At 35.3% G+C, this 19502-nt stretch overlaps 1 protein-coding gene across 1 annotated transcript; it reads left to right on the top strand.

Annotated features, from left to right (window-relative positions):
• The first annotated feature begins 747 nt into the window (after positions 1-747).
• Positions 748-14554, top strand: LOC144969436 (uncharacterized). Its single transcript, XM_078908546.1, has 7 exons — positions 748-1057; positions 2221-2322; positions 4374-4529; positions 6231-6305; positions 7063-7323; positions 11469-11612; positions 12408-14554. The coding sequence occupies exons 1-7, from the start codon at positions 797-799 to the stop codon at positions 12573-12575; spliced, it is 1167 nt and encodes a 388-aa protein (XP_078764672.1). The 5' UTR covers positions 748-796; the 3' UTR covers positions 12576-14554.
• Positions 14555-19502: the final 4948 nt, after the last annotated feature.

Genomic DNA, 19502 nt, shown 5'->3' with positions numbered 1-19502 from the left:
AACAACAAAAAACAAAACAAAACAAAAGCAATTTGACATTTTTACACGCTAAATTACTATTATATAACTATGTGTTGAAGTCAAGAATTTTATGTCACATTCAAGAGCAAAAACCACAAGCATGTTTAGTTATATTGCAATCTGTCAATCACAGCGGGGATAGTGACAAATTTTGAAAGAGCACTTGATATTTCGGCTTCGGAAATGCCGGAAAGAAGGAATGTAACTGTGACAATGGTGAAGACGCAAGGTCCTAAATTCTCACAGCAGCCAATGATGATGAAACCTTTGTTCGAATTATAACCAACCCCTCTCATATGCTTCTGACATCGCTGTGGAAAACAATATCTCAAGTCAGAAAATGTTAGGAAGACTTGCAACTGCTGAAATGAGAAGGTCTTCTGTGCAACCTCAACTACCACCACTACAACTACAATAAGTAATCACAACAATTACTACACGACTAATACTCCTACTACTACTACTACTACTACTACTACTACTACTACTACTACTACTACTACTACTACTACTACTACTACTACTACTACATGACGCCCATTATGCGATATTACATTGTTTTTTCGGACAGAGGCAACGCTGTTAACTGCCAGGTACTCATTTTACAATATTACAAGAGAGCTCATTGATAAGAAATCGGGGATTTTAATTAAATGAAGCTGAATTTTCCAAGAAAACGCAACAAACGAAAATAGGTACTTCCTGTTTACATATCCCGATATAGTCCGATTTCTATTTTGAAGCGAGGACGCCATTTTCGGATTTTTGCTCAACTATGGATTCCTCACTATCAACAAATGAACAATTTAAGGAAGGTTTTAATAAATATGTGAGAGAATACTGCGGGGGAGCATACAATAGTTACACGCTAGATTCAAAGAAAAGGGATAGAGTCTTGCAGTGCCTCAAAAATTCCAAGAATGAATCGAGTGCAAGATTCCGGTTTTGGGTGCGATCAAAAAATTTTAGAATCTTCCAGTCTGCAGACGGGCAAGAAATCCTTGCTATGCCTCCCAAACCGGGTGATCCAGACGATGTAAGTGTTCATATCTAAATGCGGACAACGCGTTTTATCTAGAAACCACAATCATGTTTACGCTGTCACAGCATATAGCGTCTTGTTCGCACGGCGCGAGCGAAGAGGAATGGCTGGACATTTTATCAGTTTATACGTTAAAAGGCTGCGGCTATTCGGACTCGAGTCTGAGTAAAAAAATTCAAATTGGGATGAGCTCACTAAAACCTATGTCGTTATAAAGTGCTTTTCAACATGATTCTAATGATACCATAAGTGTTAAATTCAGATAAGCAGAGAAAAGTTATGTTAGTTTAAAGGCTGAAAAATGGTCTTCTATTTGCCTTTGTTATTTATTGACGGTCTTTGTGACCTGAAACTGTTGCATTTCCGATAATAACCACCATTTGGATTTCAAAACGGGGTACTACCGCAAACTCGGGACCCAAATAATTTTGGGGGTTTGGGAGGGGGGAAACTTTTTTAGAAAATTTTTAAAGTCTAGTAGGAGGTTTTGGAGGGGAGAGACTTAAAAAAAAAAAGTTTCCCTCCTCCCAACCCCCCAAAATTATTTGGGTCCCCGAGTTTGTGGTAGTGCCCAAAACTGGCCTAAAATGGCCATTAAGATTTGAGTAAGGATTTTGCTGGAACGAATTTCATGCTGCGGTATACAACTTTGCCCTGAATTTAATTTTATTAAAACGTGCCGCCACTGAAATTTTTTCTAATTTTAAAATTATCCAAAGCTAAATTATAACCTATTTTATCCACAATCAAAAGATATACTAAATTGGCATTGATTTTAAAATAAACAACACCAAACGATAGAGCACTCTCGATTTTTCATCCTGTCACGATTTCTTCCATGATGAAATTTAATCATGATGTTTTTTTTGATTGATTTCTTGAATTTACCACTTTTTTAAGGGCAAAAATTTGTTGCGATTAACCAAAGTTTGTTGCAATTAACCGGTGACTTTTATATAGAATTAATTCCGTTTCTTGGGAAATGTTGCGATTAACCGAGTTGCGATTATCAGGAATGGACTGTACTATAAATCAATATGAATATAAACAATTTAATATTATACACTTTCTGTTTCTGTTTTGTATTGAAACAGTGTCATCCTTTTTCCAATTTGTTTTTTCTTTTGCTCAATACATATTTTTATTTATCATCCCAGACTCTATTTCGACGAGTCGCTGTGATTGGTGAATTCTTTGACATAATCTATGCTGCTCATTCTGAAAATGGGCATGTTGGTCAAGCCCAAACATTCAGAGCTGTAAGTTTAATATAGTGCAGTCTTTTAAGTCAGACTTAGAAGTAATTACGGTGGAAACTGATTAAATTTTTAAAAATTTTAAAAAGAAAGGTTTAATAAATTTTTCAATTTAATTTAAAATACAAATCTTATAAAAACTCGAAAATCTGAAAATGCTCACCTTCATGTTACTGCTATTGGCCTATTGAAAAGAATTGCCTCTTTTTGGTGTTTTCAAAGCCAATATTTTTATTTTCATTTTGTAAAGGGCTTTAAACTTTCTTGACATAATTATCGTTCAGCTTAGACTGTTCCATTTAGCAATCCCTTTTTTAAAAGCTTCTTATTATTTGCAATAATTAAATTTTTGGACGAAGTCAGGAACTTTAGAAGGAACCCTTTATCAATGTCAACTCGACATGAACTGACTGGCATCATCAGGTAAGAGGAAGAATTTAGTCATAGTCATAGTATGAGTGAAAGAGAAGGATGGGGTTGTTAGGGTATTTGGTAAGTATTGATTACATACCACAATGCTCTCATAAAGAAAAATCTCTGACTATGAGGGTAGCCCAATTTGTTACAAATCAAGATCCTTATTACTAAGAAAGTACTCTAGTCAAGTCAAGGGGTATTGTCATAATTGTTGTTCGTCAAGCTTTGCATGTTGGAACACAAATGAATGTCAAATCGCACGTAATTGGTGATGTCTCATTACATCTACTTAACACGTATTATTTTAACTACTAGAAATTAGTGCCACAGATACACCTTCATCATTAGCATCATCTTTTTTTAGACTAGAGCTTTATTGTATAGAGGATATGGTGCAATATAAATAAACTTGATTATTATTTTTTTTAATTATCAGCAATCAGTAAGCATGCATGCTTGGGACCACTACTCAATAGCTGTGTAGTTGGATGTCTGTCTGAAAGTATATTGAAGGACTAGCTTGGTACTAGTGTCTAACCAACTTAGATTTAATCATCTAATAAACATTCATTATTCATCCCATAGGGGAAATTTGTCTTTAAGGTTTATTCCAAGGAAAGACTGGAATAACCCAGTCATCAGTCACAGTGCAGACTTTGCTTGGGCGAGGTGACCTGATCCAGGCCACACAACGCAGCAGGTATTCGACCTCTGTATTTTTCGGGTACAAAGGAAAGACCATGCTGCTGAGCCACACTTGTCCATTATGATAATAATCATAGTAATAATAATCATAATAATAATAATAATAATAATAATAATAATAATAATAATAATAATAATAATAATAATAATGATAATATTGATGATGATGATACACTGCAAGGATGTTGGCATTATAGTGGATTGGTGATTTGAAAAACAGATTTATAGTGAATGTATCATCCTTGTGGCATGACATCATTGTCAGATCATACGGTATTAATGTAATACCCTTGTTGCATGGCATCATTGTGAGGTCATACGGTATTAATCTGCATGCATTATGTGAAGAGAGCTTTGGGCTCAAAATTCAAACAATCATCACAAATTCAAGCCTTGTGACACAACATACATCAGATATTTTCTTATAGAAAAATCTTTTAAGCAATGTCAATGTTATGGTTTACCTTGCCATTAAGATCTGTTCACCCAGATATAAATGGCTAGCTAGTTGTCCTTCAGAACCATTAGGCCCATAGAGCCGGAGTTTATTCCGGTTTTTATAACATGAAATAGATAAAAGAATTTGCTTGCTACCCTTTGGATAGGACAATTGTATATCACAAAGTACTTTCTACCAGATCTATTAGACCCAGCTACCCAATAACTGCTGGGTGGAAAAGGGGGGTCAGAAAAAATTATCGACTTCACTCGGGATCAATCTCAATTCCTTTGGATGTGAAGCATGCTCAACCAACTGAGCTATTGTAGCTAAATGGGTAGCTAGGTCTCTTACAAATTTTTAGATCAAAGACTCTTTATAGATGATTATTGCATTTTAAAACATCAGGTTTCTATTTCTTCAATAAAAGTAGTCAATTCTCATGAATAAGTTTGGGGACAAGAATTTTTTTATTTTTTAAAATCTACCACAGATAAAAGCCATGTATGCCCTTGTACCCCGCACTATCATCATCAAATTCATCGAGATGTGTCCAGTATGCTCCAAAAGTCAGATGTTGACAATGAAGAAGAAGATGATCAATGAGAGAAATAATAGTGCAATCATCTCATGTGACCAACTTGCTGGGGTAAGAATAAGAATAATAATAATGATAATAATAATAATAATAATAATAATAATAATAATAATAATAATAATAATAATAATAATAATAATAATAATAATGATGATGATGATGATGATGATGATGATGATGATGATGATGATGATGATGATGATGATGATGATGATGATAATAATAATAATAATGATAATAGAAATAATAATAATAATAAAAATAATAATAAAAAAAAAAATGAATTAAAAAAAAAAAATAATAATAAAAATAATAATAGTAATAATAATAATAATAATAATAATAATAATAATAATAATAATAATAATAATAATAATAATAATAATAATAAAGTGTTCTTTTATAGCGCTAAACGTCGAAGCCTCAAAGCCCTTTACAATATACTTATCAAACCATAAACACACTCATACCGAGCCAAACAGACACACACAACAGTCGCACACACTAACTTTGCAAGTTTTACAAAATGAAATTGACATGTAACAAAATGAAATTTAAAAATAAAACGTATGATTTAGATACATCAAGAGGAAAATGCCAAGGACAATTTTATTATTTTGGAGAAGATGAGTCTTTAGATTTTTCTTAAATTTAAGATGGGTAAGAATAATGATTATCCTTTTTAAGTACAGTCATGTCTCCATAATCTGATCACCTCTTGTTACGGAAATTAGGTCACAATTTTGGACATATGGAAATGAAAGAAATATTACGGATTTTGATTTCACAGAAATTTGGTCGTAGTATTAGAGAGAAAAAAAAAACAATATTTTTTTTTTTTAAGTTACCGCAGTTATCCAAAAAATAAAGAAAAGTTCCCTTAAAGTTATAAAGGTTACTGCTCAGTTCACGCCCTTGATAGCTTAGTCGATTGCCAGCTTGTAATGGTGGAGGTCAACAACATTTATTTTATGTATTGAAGGTTGTAGATACCCAGTATTTTTTAACTTTTAATTTATTTTTTTTTTTTTTGTTGTTATTGTTTTTAATTGGTGGAGTATTACTACAATTGTACCATTTATTACTGATGAATTTTATGTTGGCTACTGATTTTGAAATGTTCAAGTAGACATGTATGGTCATCCAGATTGTGGAATCAGTGCCTAAAGTGACATAATATGTAATTTTGACCTCAGACTGTGGTGATCTAAGTCTAAGTCTGTCATTACAGTAAACTACAATAGGACTAAACTGTTTTCATTACGATTGGCCAATATGTAGTTTATTAGAATGTTTTGAATTTGTCTTCTTTTAATTAATTTATTAAGATTTAAAATTGTGTGGTGTGTGTGTGTGTGTGTGTGTGTGTGTGTGTGTGTGTGATATTAGGATATTAGTGGAGCGTCAAGTATAGGTGCTTTTAAAGCAAAACTAAAACATTACATTTTTACAGAAACATATTTCTATGTCTCGGACAATGTTTCACATTTATTTGATATTGATGTTTTCTCCTTTAGAGTAATGACTGAAAGTGTTTGTGTGTGTGTGTGTGTGTGTGTGTGTGTAGAGAGAGAGAGAGAGAGAGAGAGAGAGAGAGAGAGAGAGAGAGTGCTATTAAGATTGTCATACATGTAACTGTGAAGCACATAGAACATAGCCTGGCTGTGTTTATGTGCTATACAAATGCTATGTATTATTAACCCAAAAATCAGCCTTTTTAAAATTAATTTTTGTATTTTTATGAAATTGCAGGACCAAACAGCATTTTCGATACAGAAAAGAGATGCGAACGAAATGGATAATGGGAATGAGAGCTTTGACAATGAGGTAAGCTTTTCTCCTATTCCCAGTCTACAAACCATTGATCCCAATTACAGATTCTTAGCACATACCATATTTCCTTATGAAGCACACTGTTTGCTTAGAATATTGAGTCAATAAGGTGCAGTTAACTGTTGCAAACACCTTGAAGAAAATATGAACTATGAATTGAAAATAGCTCTTTAACAATCCTCATTATAAATAAAACAAAGTACTTACCACAGAGTCATCTTGAGGCCAACTTTAACTGACTGACTGACATAAGGCCTCTCACTTCCTAATCATTCGATCGGGACGCCTCGGCTGCCTCTCTAATCATCCATGTCATTTCCTTCCACTGTTCACGGTCTTTTGCTGCGGATGCTAATTTCGTAAGATCTTCCTTTGATTTTAATTTTGTTATTTTGAAGGCGTTTTAGGTCTGTTGAGGACAGTCTGAATTGACGTGGGTGGTCTACCTTGATATTTCTTGTGTCCAAATGGGGCCAACTTTAAAAACAAGAACAAAAACAGAAAAAAAAGCAATAATGTCAAATGAAATCACACTTTTGATTGGCTATCAATATCCCTAAAGAATCAACCTATGTACCACAATGCCCCGTCCCATCCTACATGTTAAATGTTGCTGTTGACCAGGGACCCCTTGTAAAGCGCTTTGAGCACATTTAGTGGATATTGCGCTATATAAAGCTCAATTATTTTTATTTTTTATTTTTTGTTATTTTTTTCTTTCCCGTCATTGTTTTTGCTTATTCTTTTTCAGTTGACAGACGACACCTCTCACACGCCTTTGTCTGCATCAAGTAGTGCACAGGAAGTGACAAATGCCTTGAATGAAATACTGTCAGGAAAACTAGGTGATAGCTCCGATATGGAGACATCCGCTGTACCCATTGAACATGTGACCACTGAAGCTGGTCAAAATAACATGCTATTTTCTTGTCATTTGTGTAAAGAAGTTTTCACAAGAAAGAAAACATTACAACAACATATCCAAAACCATCAAGATTACAGACCATCTGTTGTAAGTATTAAACTTTACGGTTATTGTTTTGCTCATTGGAAAGAACGAAGGGTGATGAGATATACTTTATTTATAGCACCAAGCAAAAATCCCATTCTTACTACAACATCTTTGAAAGTAAGCAGTTGTTTTGCATATTAAAAAAATATGAATTTGAAAATTTTGTCATAATATTAAGTTGGGGTAATACTAACTTACTTACTTAGGCCGCCCCTTGGGGTGCCCAACCTGAGCCACAAGTCCTCGCCATTCTGTCCTGTCCTGTCCTCCATAAGCGTATGCAGCTCCTGGGTGTTGTCCATTCCTGTGTCATCTAGCAGACAGTCAGTGTATGTACAAATTGGGGTAATGACAAGAATTTAAAAAAAAAAAAGATTATATTTTATTGATTTGTCGTTGTTCATGAGGATAATGCAAATTCTGCTGCTTGAGCTCGAAGAAATAAATAACAACAGTCAAAGGGAATGAGAGCTTCAACATGATTAGTGAGGACAGATAATGTGGTTGTTACTAGTGCTGAGCGGTACCAGCTCTTCTCGTTGTCGATAAATTACCGGTAATCCTTGGCCAGTATCACTGTTCTCGAGACCGGTACCAGTACCGGAAGCGGTAATTCTCGATAATAATTCTCATTGTCGATGATTTGTTATCGACAATGCAGCGTTTGGAGAGCTCTGTTGTTTGTTTTTTTAATATTTTTTTTTCAGTTTTAATTTTTTTTGTTCTCCTTTAATTCAATGTTTCCACTTAATTATTTAAATGTCATAATATTATGTTGTTTATTATTTTCCCATTACGATAATATGCATATACGGCAGAATAGTGGAGTGTCGGAGTATCGAGACTGGGCTGCTTAGTGCATACCTTCCTGCTTTTACAGATCGTCCGTAATTGTTACGGAAATTAGGTAACAATTTCGGACATATGGAAATGGAAGAAATATTACGGATTTTGATTTCACAGAAATTTGGTCGTAGTGTTGGAGAAAAAAAAACAATTTTCTTTTGTTTTAAGTTACCGCAGTTATCCAAGAAATAAATAAAAAGTTCCCTTAAAGTTATAAAGGCTACTTCTCAGTTCACGCTATGATAGCTTAATCGATTGCCAGCTCGTAACGGTGGAGATCAACATTTATTTTACGTATAGAAGGTTGTAGATACGCAGTAATTTTTGTTGTTGTTGTTAATTGGTGGAGTATTACTAAAATTGTACCATTTATTACTGATGAATTTTGTGTTGGCTACTGATTTTGAAATGTTCAAGTAGACAGGTATGGATTAGTGTCGATAAATTATCGGTAAGACTGTTACCGGTATTACCGGTACTCAGTACCGGTACCACTCAGCACCAGTTGTTACTGGTTTCCCCTTTGTCAACAAAGCAAGATGAATGAAACACTAAAGACAAATTAGAGATGAGAAAATGGTGTAAAAAATTATTCACCTAAGAACGCCATTCTATCATCTCTCATTTGTCTTTAGTGTACTCATTAGTAGTATCGTATGGTGGGGTCACACTTTCAGATCTGTCGCGTCGAGCCATGGATAGTAGTAGTAGTAGTATCGTATGGTGGGGTCACACTTTCAGATCTGTCGCGTCGAGCCATGGATAGTAGTAGTAGTAGTATCGTATGGTGGGGTCACACTTTCAGATCTGTCGCGTCGAGCCATGGATAGTAGTAGTAGTAGTATCGTATGGTGGGGTCACACTTTCAGATCTGTCGCGTCGAGCCATGGATAGTAGTAGTAGTAGTATCGTATGGTGGGGTCACACTTTCAGATCTGTCGCGTCGAGCCATGGATAGTAGTAGTAGTAGTATCGTATGGTGGGGTCACACTTTCAGATCTGTCGCGTCGAGCCATGGATAGTAGTAGTAGTAGTATCGTATGGTGGGGTCACACTGTCAGATCTGTCGCGTCGAGCCATGGATAGTAGTAGTAGTAGTATCGTATGGTGGGGTCACACTTTCAGATCTGTCGCGTCGAGCCATGGATAGTAGTAGTAGTAGTATCGTATGGTGGGGTCACACTTTCAGATCTGTCGCGTCGAGCCATGGATAGTAGTAGTAGTAGTATCGTATGGTGGGGTCACACTTTCAGATCTGTCGCGTCGAGCCATGGATAGTAGTAGTAGTAGTATCGTATGGTGGGGTCACACTTTCAGATCTGTCGCGTCGAGCCATGGATAGTAGTAGTAGTAGTATCGTATGGTGGGGTCACACTTTCAGATCTGTCGCGTCGAGCCATGGATAGTAGTAGTAGTAGTATCGTATGGTGGGGTCACACTTTCAGATCTGTCGCGTCGAGCCATGGATAGTAGTAGTAGTAGTATCGTATGGTGGGGTCACACTTTCAGATCTGTCGCGTCGAGCCATGGATAGTAGTAGTAGTAGTATCGTATGGTGGGGTCACACTTTCAGATCTGTCGCGTCGAGCCATGGATAGTAGTAGTAGTAGTATCGTATGGTGGGGTCACACTTTCAGATCTGTCGCGTCGAGCCATGGATAGTAGTAGTAGTAGTATCGTATGGTGGGGTCACACTTTCAGATCTGTCACGTCGAGCCAAGCCTTGATTTCATCTTCACATTTGTGAATGGTTTCATAACCTCCATTCAGCTTGGTAACAGGACAGTGGAGCACAAGGTGATCTACATCTTGGGGGTCAGTTTGGCATTTGGGGCATTCTGTTGAGTTGTTTAGACCCCATTTGTTCATTTTTGCGGCTGTTTTCGCATGTCTGGAGCGTAGCCTATTTGCAGCCACCCAGAATTTCCTACCAAGCTGTGAGCCAGGAATTTCATTGGTAGGGTCTTCAATAATTTGGCCTCCTGTTGAGGTATTATTTGCCCATTCTTTTCTCCATTCATCAGTGATGCTGTAGTAAGTGTACTCATTGAAGTCCTGGTAGTGTGATGGCTGGTTAAAGAGTTTCAGGGTGCTGGACGATTTCCGGCTGTTTCCTGCAAATGGAAGCTTTTGACAGAAAACAATATATAATTCTTGATAGATGGACATAATATATTACAGGAATCTATGCAATCTATAAATTTATCCTGATACTGATATATAACAAAATCCAAAGGATACAACCTTCACTTTTGCCAGTGTTAACTCACTCAACCCTAACACCGACTACATCCGTAGTTTACCCGGGGTTACTTTTACCCCATGCCTATTTATTACATTTTTATGAGACAAATTATCGGCGTAGTATCAAAGCCAATGTTTTTAGATTTTACATGTTAATGGTAGTTGAATAAAACTATCAATGTACATACTCATCTTTAATACGTTTGTTCCAATTTTGAAAAGTAGCAAAAATCTCTAGGATTGAGTGAGTTAAGAGAAGAAGTGGAAAATGCTATCAGCAACTTCCCAGACCATAAATGTCCTGGATTTCGTAACATCCTAGTAGAACTCATAAAACATGGAGGTGACAAACTCACTGACGTCATGACAATGCCATGTCAAAAAATCTGGCAAACAAAAGAGTGGCCGAAAAATGGACTAAATCCTTTATCATACCTCTCCCCAAGAAAGGCAACTACTGACAATGTCAAAACTATAGGACATTCAGCCTGATCTGCCTTGCTAGTAAGATATGACTAAGAATAATACTCAACTGTCTGAAACACGAAGCGGAAGAATGTCTTTCACAAGGAACAAGTGGTTTCAGACCTGACAAGAGCACTGTCCAGCATATATTTCACTTAGTTTTAGGTGGCAATAAGCAAAATTGGAGATGTAAGATGAGAATGATTTAAAAATTTGAGCTAAAAAAAAAGAAATTGAGCTTTATATAGCGCAATATCCACTGAATGTGCTCAAAGCGCTTTACAAGGGGTCCCTGGTCAACAACAACATGTAGGACGGGACATGCCGCCTGTTAGGCGATATTACAATTTTTCGGACAAAGACAACGCTGTTAACGGCCAGGTACTCATTTTATACCTGAGTACGGTGAGAGAATGTGAGTAAAGAGCCTTTTCCAAGGACTCAACTATGCGCAGAGCGCGAGGCTTGAACCCAGGACCTTCCGATCCGAAAGCGAGTGTCATACCACTAGACCACATAGCCGCACGTTTGGTGTTACTAAAAGTATTACTAAACCTCTGATGTTATAAGTTCAATTTTTTTTTTTTCAGCCTTTACAAAGAACTTCTATGTCTTCAAAAAGAAGAAAATTGAACATTGGCTTCAGCTCTCCTTTTGCGGGCAAACAACGAAGAGGAGGAGTTGCTAGAAAAAAGGTTATAATAGACATTGACTCAGGCCCTATGGCTGCACAGGTAGGTGCTTTGATCAAAATGCCATTTGTATTTAATTTTGTTTTTTCTTCAGGGCTGAAAGTCTTCCGCTTAAAGGCAGATTTCCACCTAAATTATGGTTTATCCCCGTCCATCCCCATCATAATTCCTCCTTTTTCAATTTTTTAAAAAATGAATAAAAAACACTCACCACAGCCACTACATCAACATCCCTACTACCACTATTATTACAACCACAACCGCATCATCATTCCTACACCACCAAAACAACAACCACCACACCATCATTCCAACAGCCACATCATCATCATCATCATCATCCCTACAACTACCACCAAATCATCATCCCAACCGCCACCACTGCTACAACTACCACCGCATGACCAACCCTACCACCACCAACACTACTACTACAACCACCATCATACCATCATCCCTACCACAACTACTACAACCACCATCACTACTACTACTACCACCACCACCACATCGTCATCCTTACCATCACTACTGCTACAACCACCATTACATCATCATGTATACTATCATTATTATTATTATTATTATTATTATTATTATTATTATTATTATTATTATTATTATTATTATTATTATTATTATTATTATTATTATTATTATTATTATTATTATTATTATTATTATCATTATTATTATTATTATTATTATTATTATTATTATTATTATTATTATTATTATATTATTATTGTTATTATTGTTGTTGACCACTATTCTTTCATTGGAATTATTTACATACTGTATTTATTATAACAAAATGATTTCTATTTTATTTTTCAGGCCATCATGCTTGCAGCTTCTAGGCCTGATATTGATCTCATGGCAATAAATTGTGTCGTTGGTCGAGTTTCTGTCCTCAATGCGTGCGAGAATGCATTACGTGTCCTGAAAGCTTGTGGAAGGGACGATGTAAGTCTTTACTATTTTAAACCTTGGGACAGAAAATAGGCAGTCAGTGGAATTGCGTGTATTTGTGTGTTGGGTTTTCATTTTCTGTGATTGCTTGTTTTCTCTGCCTTTTGTTTTTAGCTCTATGTGCGGCTATGTGGTCTAGTGGTATGACACTCGCTTTCGGATCAGAAGGTCCTGGGTTCGAGCCTCACGCTCGGCGCACAGTTGAGTCCTTGGAAAAGGCTCTTTACTCACATTCTCTCATCGTACTGAGGTTAAAATGAGTACCTGGCCATTAACAGCGTTGTCTTTGTCCAAAAAATTGTAATATCGCCTAACAGGCGTCATGTCCCGTCCTACATGGTAAATGTTGCTGTTGACCAGGGACCCCTTGTAAAGTGCTTTGAGCACATTTAGTGGATATTGCGCTATATAAAGCTCAATTATTATTATATTAATTATTATTAATTGAAAACGTTTGTTGATAATGCCGTCATTAGTATGAGACTGGGCCTTTGACTCTTTAATCACATTCTCTCTCTCTCTCTCTCTCTCTCTCTCTCTCTCTCTCTCTCTCTCTCTCTCTCTCTCTCTCTCTCTCTCTCTGTTAAAATGAGTACCCACCCATTGACCACCTTGTTTTTGTCTAAGAAAAAAATTAATGTACTAGAACTAGAACCTAAAAGGTGTCATATGTTGTCCATTATTCCTATTGGTCCTTGACCCCTTGTAAAGTAATTTTTTGCACATTATTGGATCTTTCAATTCAATATGGAGATTTGCCAAAAGGTCGTTTTGACTTCGTTTGCCACAAAAATACTATAAAGGGCAGCGTGGCTCAGTGGTACGGTCTTTGCTTCGTACCCGAAAGGTACCGAGTTCAATCACCCTCCGCTGCGTTGTGTGGCTTGAGCAAGTCACCTCCCCTAGCTCACTTTGCGGCTGACGCCTGGGTTATTCCAGTCTTCCCTTGGAATAGACCCTAAAGACAAATTTCCCCTTGGGGATGAATAAAGGGAATTTTATTATTTTAATTTTATTTATTTTCTTTATTTACTAATTCGTACAATTTCCCTGAATTTAAGACTGTCATTTAAAACACGTTAACTATCCCTATCATGATATTATTGGATCTTTGCAATACACTTTTAATTAATTATTCTTATTGTTGTTGAATCTGTCTAAAGGAGTCACATTTTTCATTTATATTTGATACTGTATTATTATCATTATACTTTCATTGTCAATACATTGTATAGGGATAGGTAAACGAAAATAAGTAAACTTTACGCAACAATAATAACAAGAGATGAAGTGAATAGAAAAGTGCCAGAAGACAATAGAGAATAAAACATTTTCGGCGGTTGATGGGGTTTGAACCCGCGACCTTATTGGTACGACAACTCCGCCTGGCCGGTGAGAGCGTGACTCTACCGTATGAGCTATCCACGAACCCAAAATCAACATAAGTGCCTGCTCCACTCACTTTTCTGAATTAAAAATTCGCAACCATAATAACACCCAGTGAACTTGATAGATTATAATTTAGACCTAAAGCAAATGAAATGGAATGCAGTTACATTTTAAAGCTTTACAGAGTAAAAGAGAATATCTCTTAAAAATGAATTGGATCATAAATATAGCAGTAATAAAACTAGGCACAGAACAGACAACAACAGGAAACAAAGAACAATAAGGAACATTAAAAAGACTGGGATATATTCTTTTAACAAATAGCCACCCCCCCCCTCCCCCCAATAAAAAGGAAACCCAACTCTAAATGAAATAAAACCAACAAAAACTAGATGGATATAATTTGCCAGATGATTCAAATCTACGAAATCTTAGGTATATATTCAATTCCTTCGAATGGGACCAAAATGTTTATTGTATGTTTTCAGAATTTTAGACATCCGTGTTCAATTCAAATTCTACAACGAAACGTTTTATCCTTGGTCGTGTGATATTTCAATCGTGTTTTCAAAAATTTTCTTTTATTTGTGCACCTCTAATAAAAATTTTCTCACAAAATCAAATCAGCTTTCATGAGTGCAGTTGTGTTGTTTAATTAATATCATTTTTAATTTTGGTATTTCAAAACAAAATTATCTGGAAAGTTTTATCTCTTCACCACTCGATAAAGTTTCTATTATGGTTGAAGTGTCATATGTTTTGTGCAGGAGATTGATAAGCGAAAATTCATTTTCACCACTTATTGACAGGTCTCGGCTGACCTCATTTCATTACGCTTGTTTGAAGTGAATAGCAAAGCAAATCCCATTTTAATAAACGCTGAACATTATTATCTTCATGCATTTATCAATTTGTAAAGGATTGAGTGCTGTCGATTGCTTGATATAAATACAATTGATATTCTATGCTCGGAGACTTATATTTGAAGAGGGGGAAAAGGAGGAAATATTTCAATTTCAAGTATTTATTTATTCGTTGAAGATAACAGGAAAGGTAAGAGAGAGAAGTTTTATTTATTTGATAATTTCCTTGCTTCTTTTCTCCCTTTTGTTAAAATTATTGTTTCGTTGTTGTTGTTGTTGTTGTTGTTGTTGTTGTTGTTGTTGTTGTAGATAGTCTTTTTAACCTTGATGTTTTCGATTTGATTTGAGCGTATTTTAGTCTTGATGATGATAATAATAATAATAATAATAATAATAATAATAATAATAATAATAATAATAGTAATAATACTGATAATAATAATAGTAATAATACTGATAATAATAATAGTAATAATAACAGTAGTAGTAGTAATAATAATAATAATAATAATAATAATAATAATAATAATAATAATAATAATAATAATAATAATAATAACAACAACAACAACAACAACAATAACAACAACATATGACATATAGAAAGGGTTGTTTGGGAAGTAGAAAATCGGTTGTTCCCTCACGAAACCATCACTTGGATACCTGTAATCTTTGGTTTAAAAAAGCCGGGTTGCTGACCGGCAGCGACAAACGATGTTGGACAGTTTCACTAAATGGATGGGAACAAAAACAATAAAAACAACGAATTGGAAACCTATTCGAGGAGAAATTCCCTCCGCATTTTTTGGAATCCAAGAAAAAACAAACGAAACCAACGATGACTGCCTTTTACACGTTCTGGATTTATTCAATAGATTAGAAACTCAAATTGACATCACCGGAATTGACACTTTACACCGTACTGGGAGAACGAAAACAAATCGACCCAGGCCAATAATTATCAAATTTGTCAGGCGATTGGATCGTGATATGGTGCTCAAGGCCAGAAAAAAGTTAAAAGGCTCGGGCATTTCAATATTTGAAGACTTAACGCAGAAGAATTTCAATCTGCTCAAAGCAGCAAAAAATGACGAAAGGATTGACTCGGCATGGTCAATGAACGGACAAGTCATGGCAGTAACCATCTATGGTGTGAGACTGAGGTTGGATCCAGACAGTCCCCTCGATGCCCAAATACAATCAACTGGCGCCGACACGCCCAGCCCTCGAATTCGTACAATTAAACAGACTGAAGACCAAATGTGCATCACGTCGACAACTCCTCTACCATCACAACGCCAGATAGACCATCACCAAACCCAACGCAAAACTTATTACAGTCCCGGGGGAAGAGAATTTATTCAAGACGCCTTAAATCGACACGACAAAACTCAGACCAATAACTTATCACAGACCTGTCTGGAACACCTGATAGTGACACCTCAACAAATGTGCCTTTTCATCTTCCTTTGTCAAATTATGATTTTGTTGTATTATATTCTAATGTCGATAGCTTACTTAACAAACGATCAGAATTAACATGTATGATACAGAAACATAATCCCATGATAATATGTCTTACTGAAATTATGCCAAAAATTGAACTTGAGATTGATTTAGAAATTGAATTTTTTATCGATGGGTATAACTTATTTTTGAATGATTACCCAAGTCGGGGTGTTGCTATCTATGTTTTGGATTGTGTTAATGCCAATATATTCTCTTTTGATCAACCTATAATTAGTGAAAGTGTATGGTGTGATTTTGAATATAATAATTTACACATACTTGTAGGAAATATATATAGGTCTCATAATTCAGACAAATTAACTTTCATTAGGGATATAAAAGAAACCTTACAGTCAGTAGGTAGAATGAAATTTGATTGCGTGATCATTGTCGGAGATTATAATTTTCCTAACATTAAATGGACAGAACCATGTCTAACTTTTCCCGACTATCTATTTGTCGAGGCAATTAGGGATGCTTTCTTTATTCAGCTGGTGACACAGCCTACGAGACACCGACTGAACCAAACTAGTAATATACTCGACTTGGTAATCTGTAACGATGATTATTGGATTAATAACATTGACCATTTGCCTTCGGTGGGTAAAAGTGATCATGACTCACTTCTTATATCGTTAAATCTTTCATCCGCCAAACATCCTTCACATGTTTATTTTGATTATTTCAAAGGTAATTACAACTCTTGTAGAGAAGACCTAAATGCCGTGAATTGGGATACTCTTGAAGGCTACGGTGTGAATGAAGCGTGGTTGTTTTTTAAAGACAAACTAAAATGTATAGAATCTAAACACATTCCATTAAGATGTAACAAAAAATTTAGTTCTAATAAACCATTGTGGTGGACAAAAAACGTTAAACGTACAATTAATAAGAAACATAAATTGTATAAGAAATTCAAAAAGTATCCTACAACAGATAATTTTCATAATTATGTCAAGGTTAGAAATAATACCAAATACACGATTCAAAATGCTGTGAAAACGTATGAATGTACATTGGCACACGAATGTAAGAGTAGTCCGAAAGGCTTTTGGAGATACGTAAACAGAAAGTTGAAAAGAAAACCAGGTGTTAGTGTTTTACTGAAAGATGATGGTACCAAGGTTACTTCGGATATAGATATAGCTAATGTTTTAAATAATTATTTTTCATCTGTGTTTGTTCAAGAAGACACTACAAATATACCAACGTTCAATGTTACAAATCAATTAAACGTCCCCGATTTTTATATTACACAAGAAGACATACTTGCAAAATTGTTGAATTTAGACGTGACTAAAAGCATGGGACCCGATTCCCTTCATCCCCGTTTACTGAAAGAAGTGGCCTTTGAAATATCACAGCCGCTATCAACAATATATAATAAGTCTCTTGAATCTGGTACTTTACCCATTGAATGGAAACAAGCCAATGTTACTGCCATTCATAAAAAGGGAAGCAAATTAGATGCTGCAAACTATAGACCCATCAGCTTAACATGCATACTCTGTAAGGTTATGGAGTCTATCTTGAAAGACCGAATAATGGACTTTCTTGAAAGTCATACGATGCTAAACGATAACCAGCATGGTTTTAGATCAAAGAGATCATGCATTACTCAACTTTTACAGGTGATGGAGGATTTTACCAAGTTAATTGATCGTGATCAATGCATTGATGTTGTTTATCTTGATTTCCGCAAGGCTTTTGATTCTGTACCTCATGAGAGATTATTCATTAAACTAAAAGCATATGGATTTAAAGGGAATATCTTTAACTGGATTAAAGACTTTCTTAATAATCGAATACAAAGGGTCATTGTCAATGGTGTGGGGTCGGATTTTAAGAATGTAATTAGCGGTGTACCCCAAGGAAGCGTATTGGGGCCACTTTTATTTCTTTTATATATAAATGATTTACCATGTGGCATAAATTCAGCCTGCAAACTGTTTGCAGACGATACAAAGATCTATAGTACAACTGAACATCATAACATTCTACAAAATGATATATTTTCACTTTTCAAATGGTCTACAACATGGCATTTGGATTTTAATGTTTCGAAATGTAAAGTATTACATATAGGAAAAATAATCCATGTCATAATTATTTTACCGATACGTCTATGTCAAATCTACTTTCCGTTGTGTGTTATGAAAAAGGATGTAAGAGTTACTTTTGATTCACATTTGAATTTTGATTTACATATTGATAATTGTGTAAGCCGTGCAAACAGAATGATGGGAATAATATATAGAACCTTTATAAGTCTTGATAAAACCACATTTTTATATTTGTATAAATCGCTCGTTCGACCAATTCTAGAATACGGAAATTTCATCTGGAGCCCATTATATAAAAGACAATCTATTAGTATTGAAAGTGTACAGAGGAGAGCTACCAAAAAAATGTATACAATACAGTATTTATCTTATAAGGAAAGGTTAGAATTTCTTGACTTACCCAGTTTGAAATATAGAAGAATTCGTGGGGATTTAATTCAGGTTTATAGATTGGTACATGGTCTGGATAGGATGGACTTTTCTGATTTTTTTTCATATTCTAATATTACTTTTACTAGAGGGGACAAGTTTAATATTTTTGTCTCTAGATGCAAAACAAACATAAGACAAAACTGGTTCGATATTCGTATTGTTCAGAAATGGAACAGTTTGAAATTTGAAACAAAGAATGCAAAATCTATGGATTATTTCAAGGTGTTAGTAGACAGGGAATTATATGATGGGAGATTTATATATGACGAATAATACTTGTTTGCTCTGCTGTTGACATGGCTTTCAATCTTGTATGTATATATTATGCATTATTATATTATTATGGTTATCTTCTATACGCGTGTGTATGTGTGTGTGTGTGTGTATGTGTGTGTGTGTGTGTGTGTGGTTGTGTGTGCGCTTTGCATGTCACGGTTAAAGATATATGTTTGTACACCACATGAGTACATTTAAGTTGAAATACTATCTTTACCACGTGTATCGTTATTGTAATATTTAATCAATAGATTTATGGCATTACTAATTAATATTAGGCGTTAATATTAAGGGCATTCAAAGGATCTTATCCTATTTTGCCCTATACCACATGTTATGTTAAACATGTTGCACAAGATGCAGGAAAGCGTGGATTGGATGGAGACCTTTGATTGCCAGTGAAACCAGCACGTACAACATGAACGAAT

This window comes from Berghia stephanieae, chromosome 3 (assembly GCF_034508935.2).
Source record: "Berghia stephanieae isolate SIO BIC M18660-M18661 chromosome 3, UCSD_Bste_1.3, whole genome shotgun sequence".
NCBI classification, from domain to species: domain Eukaryota; kingdom Metazoa; phylum Mollusca; class Gastropoda; order Nudibranchia; family Aeolidiidae; genus Berghia; species Berghia stephanieae.
This window is presented reverse-complemented; position numbering and strand designations above follow the sequence as displayed.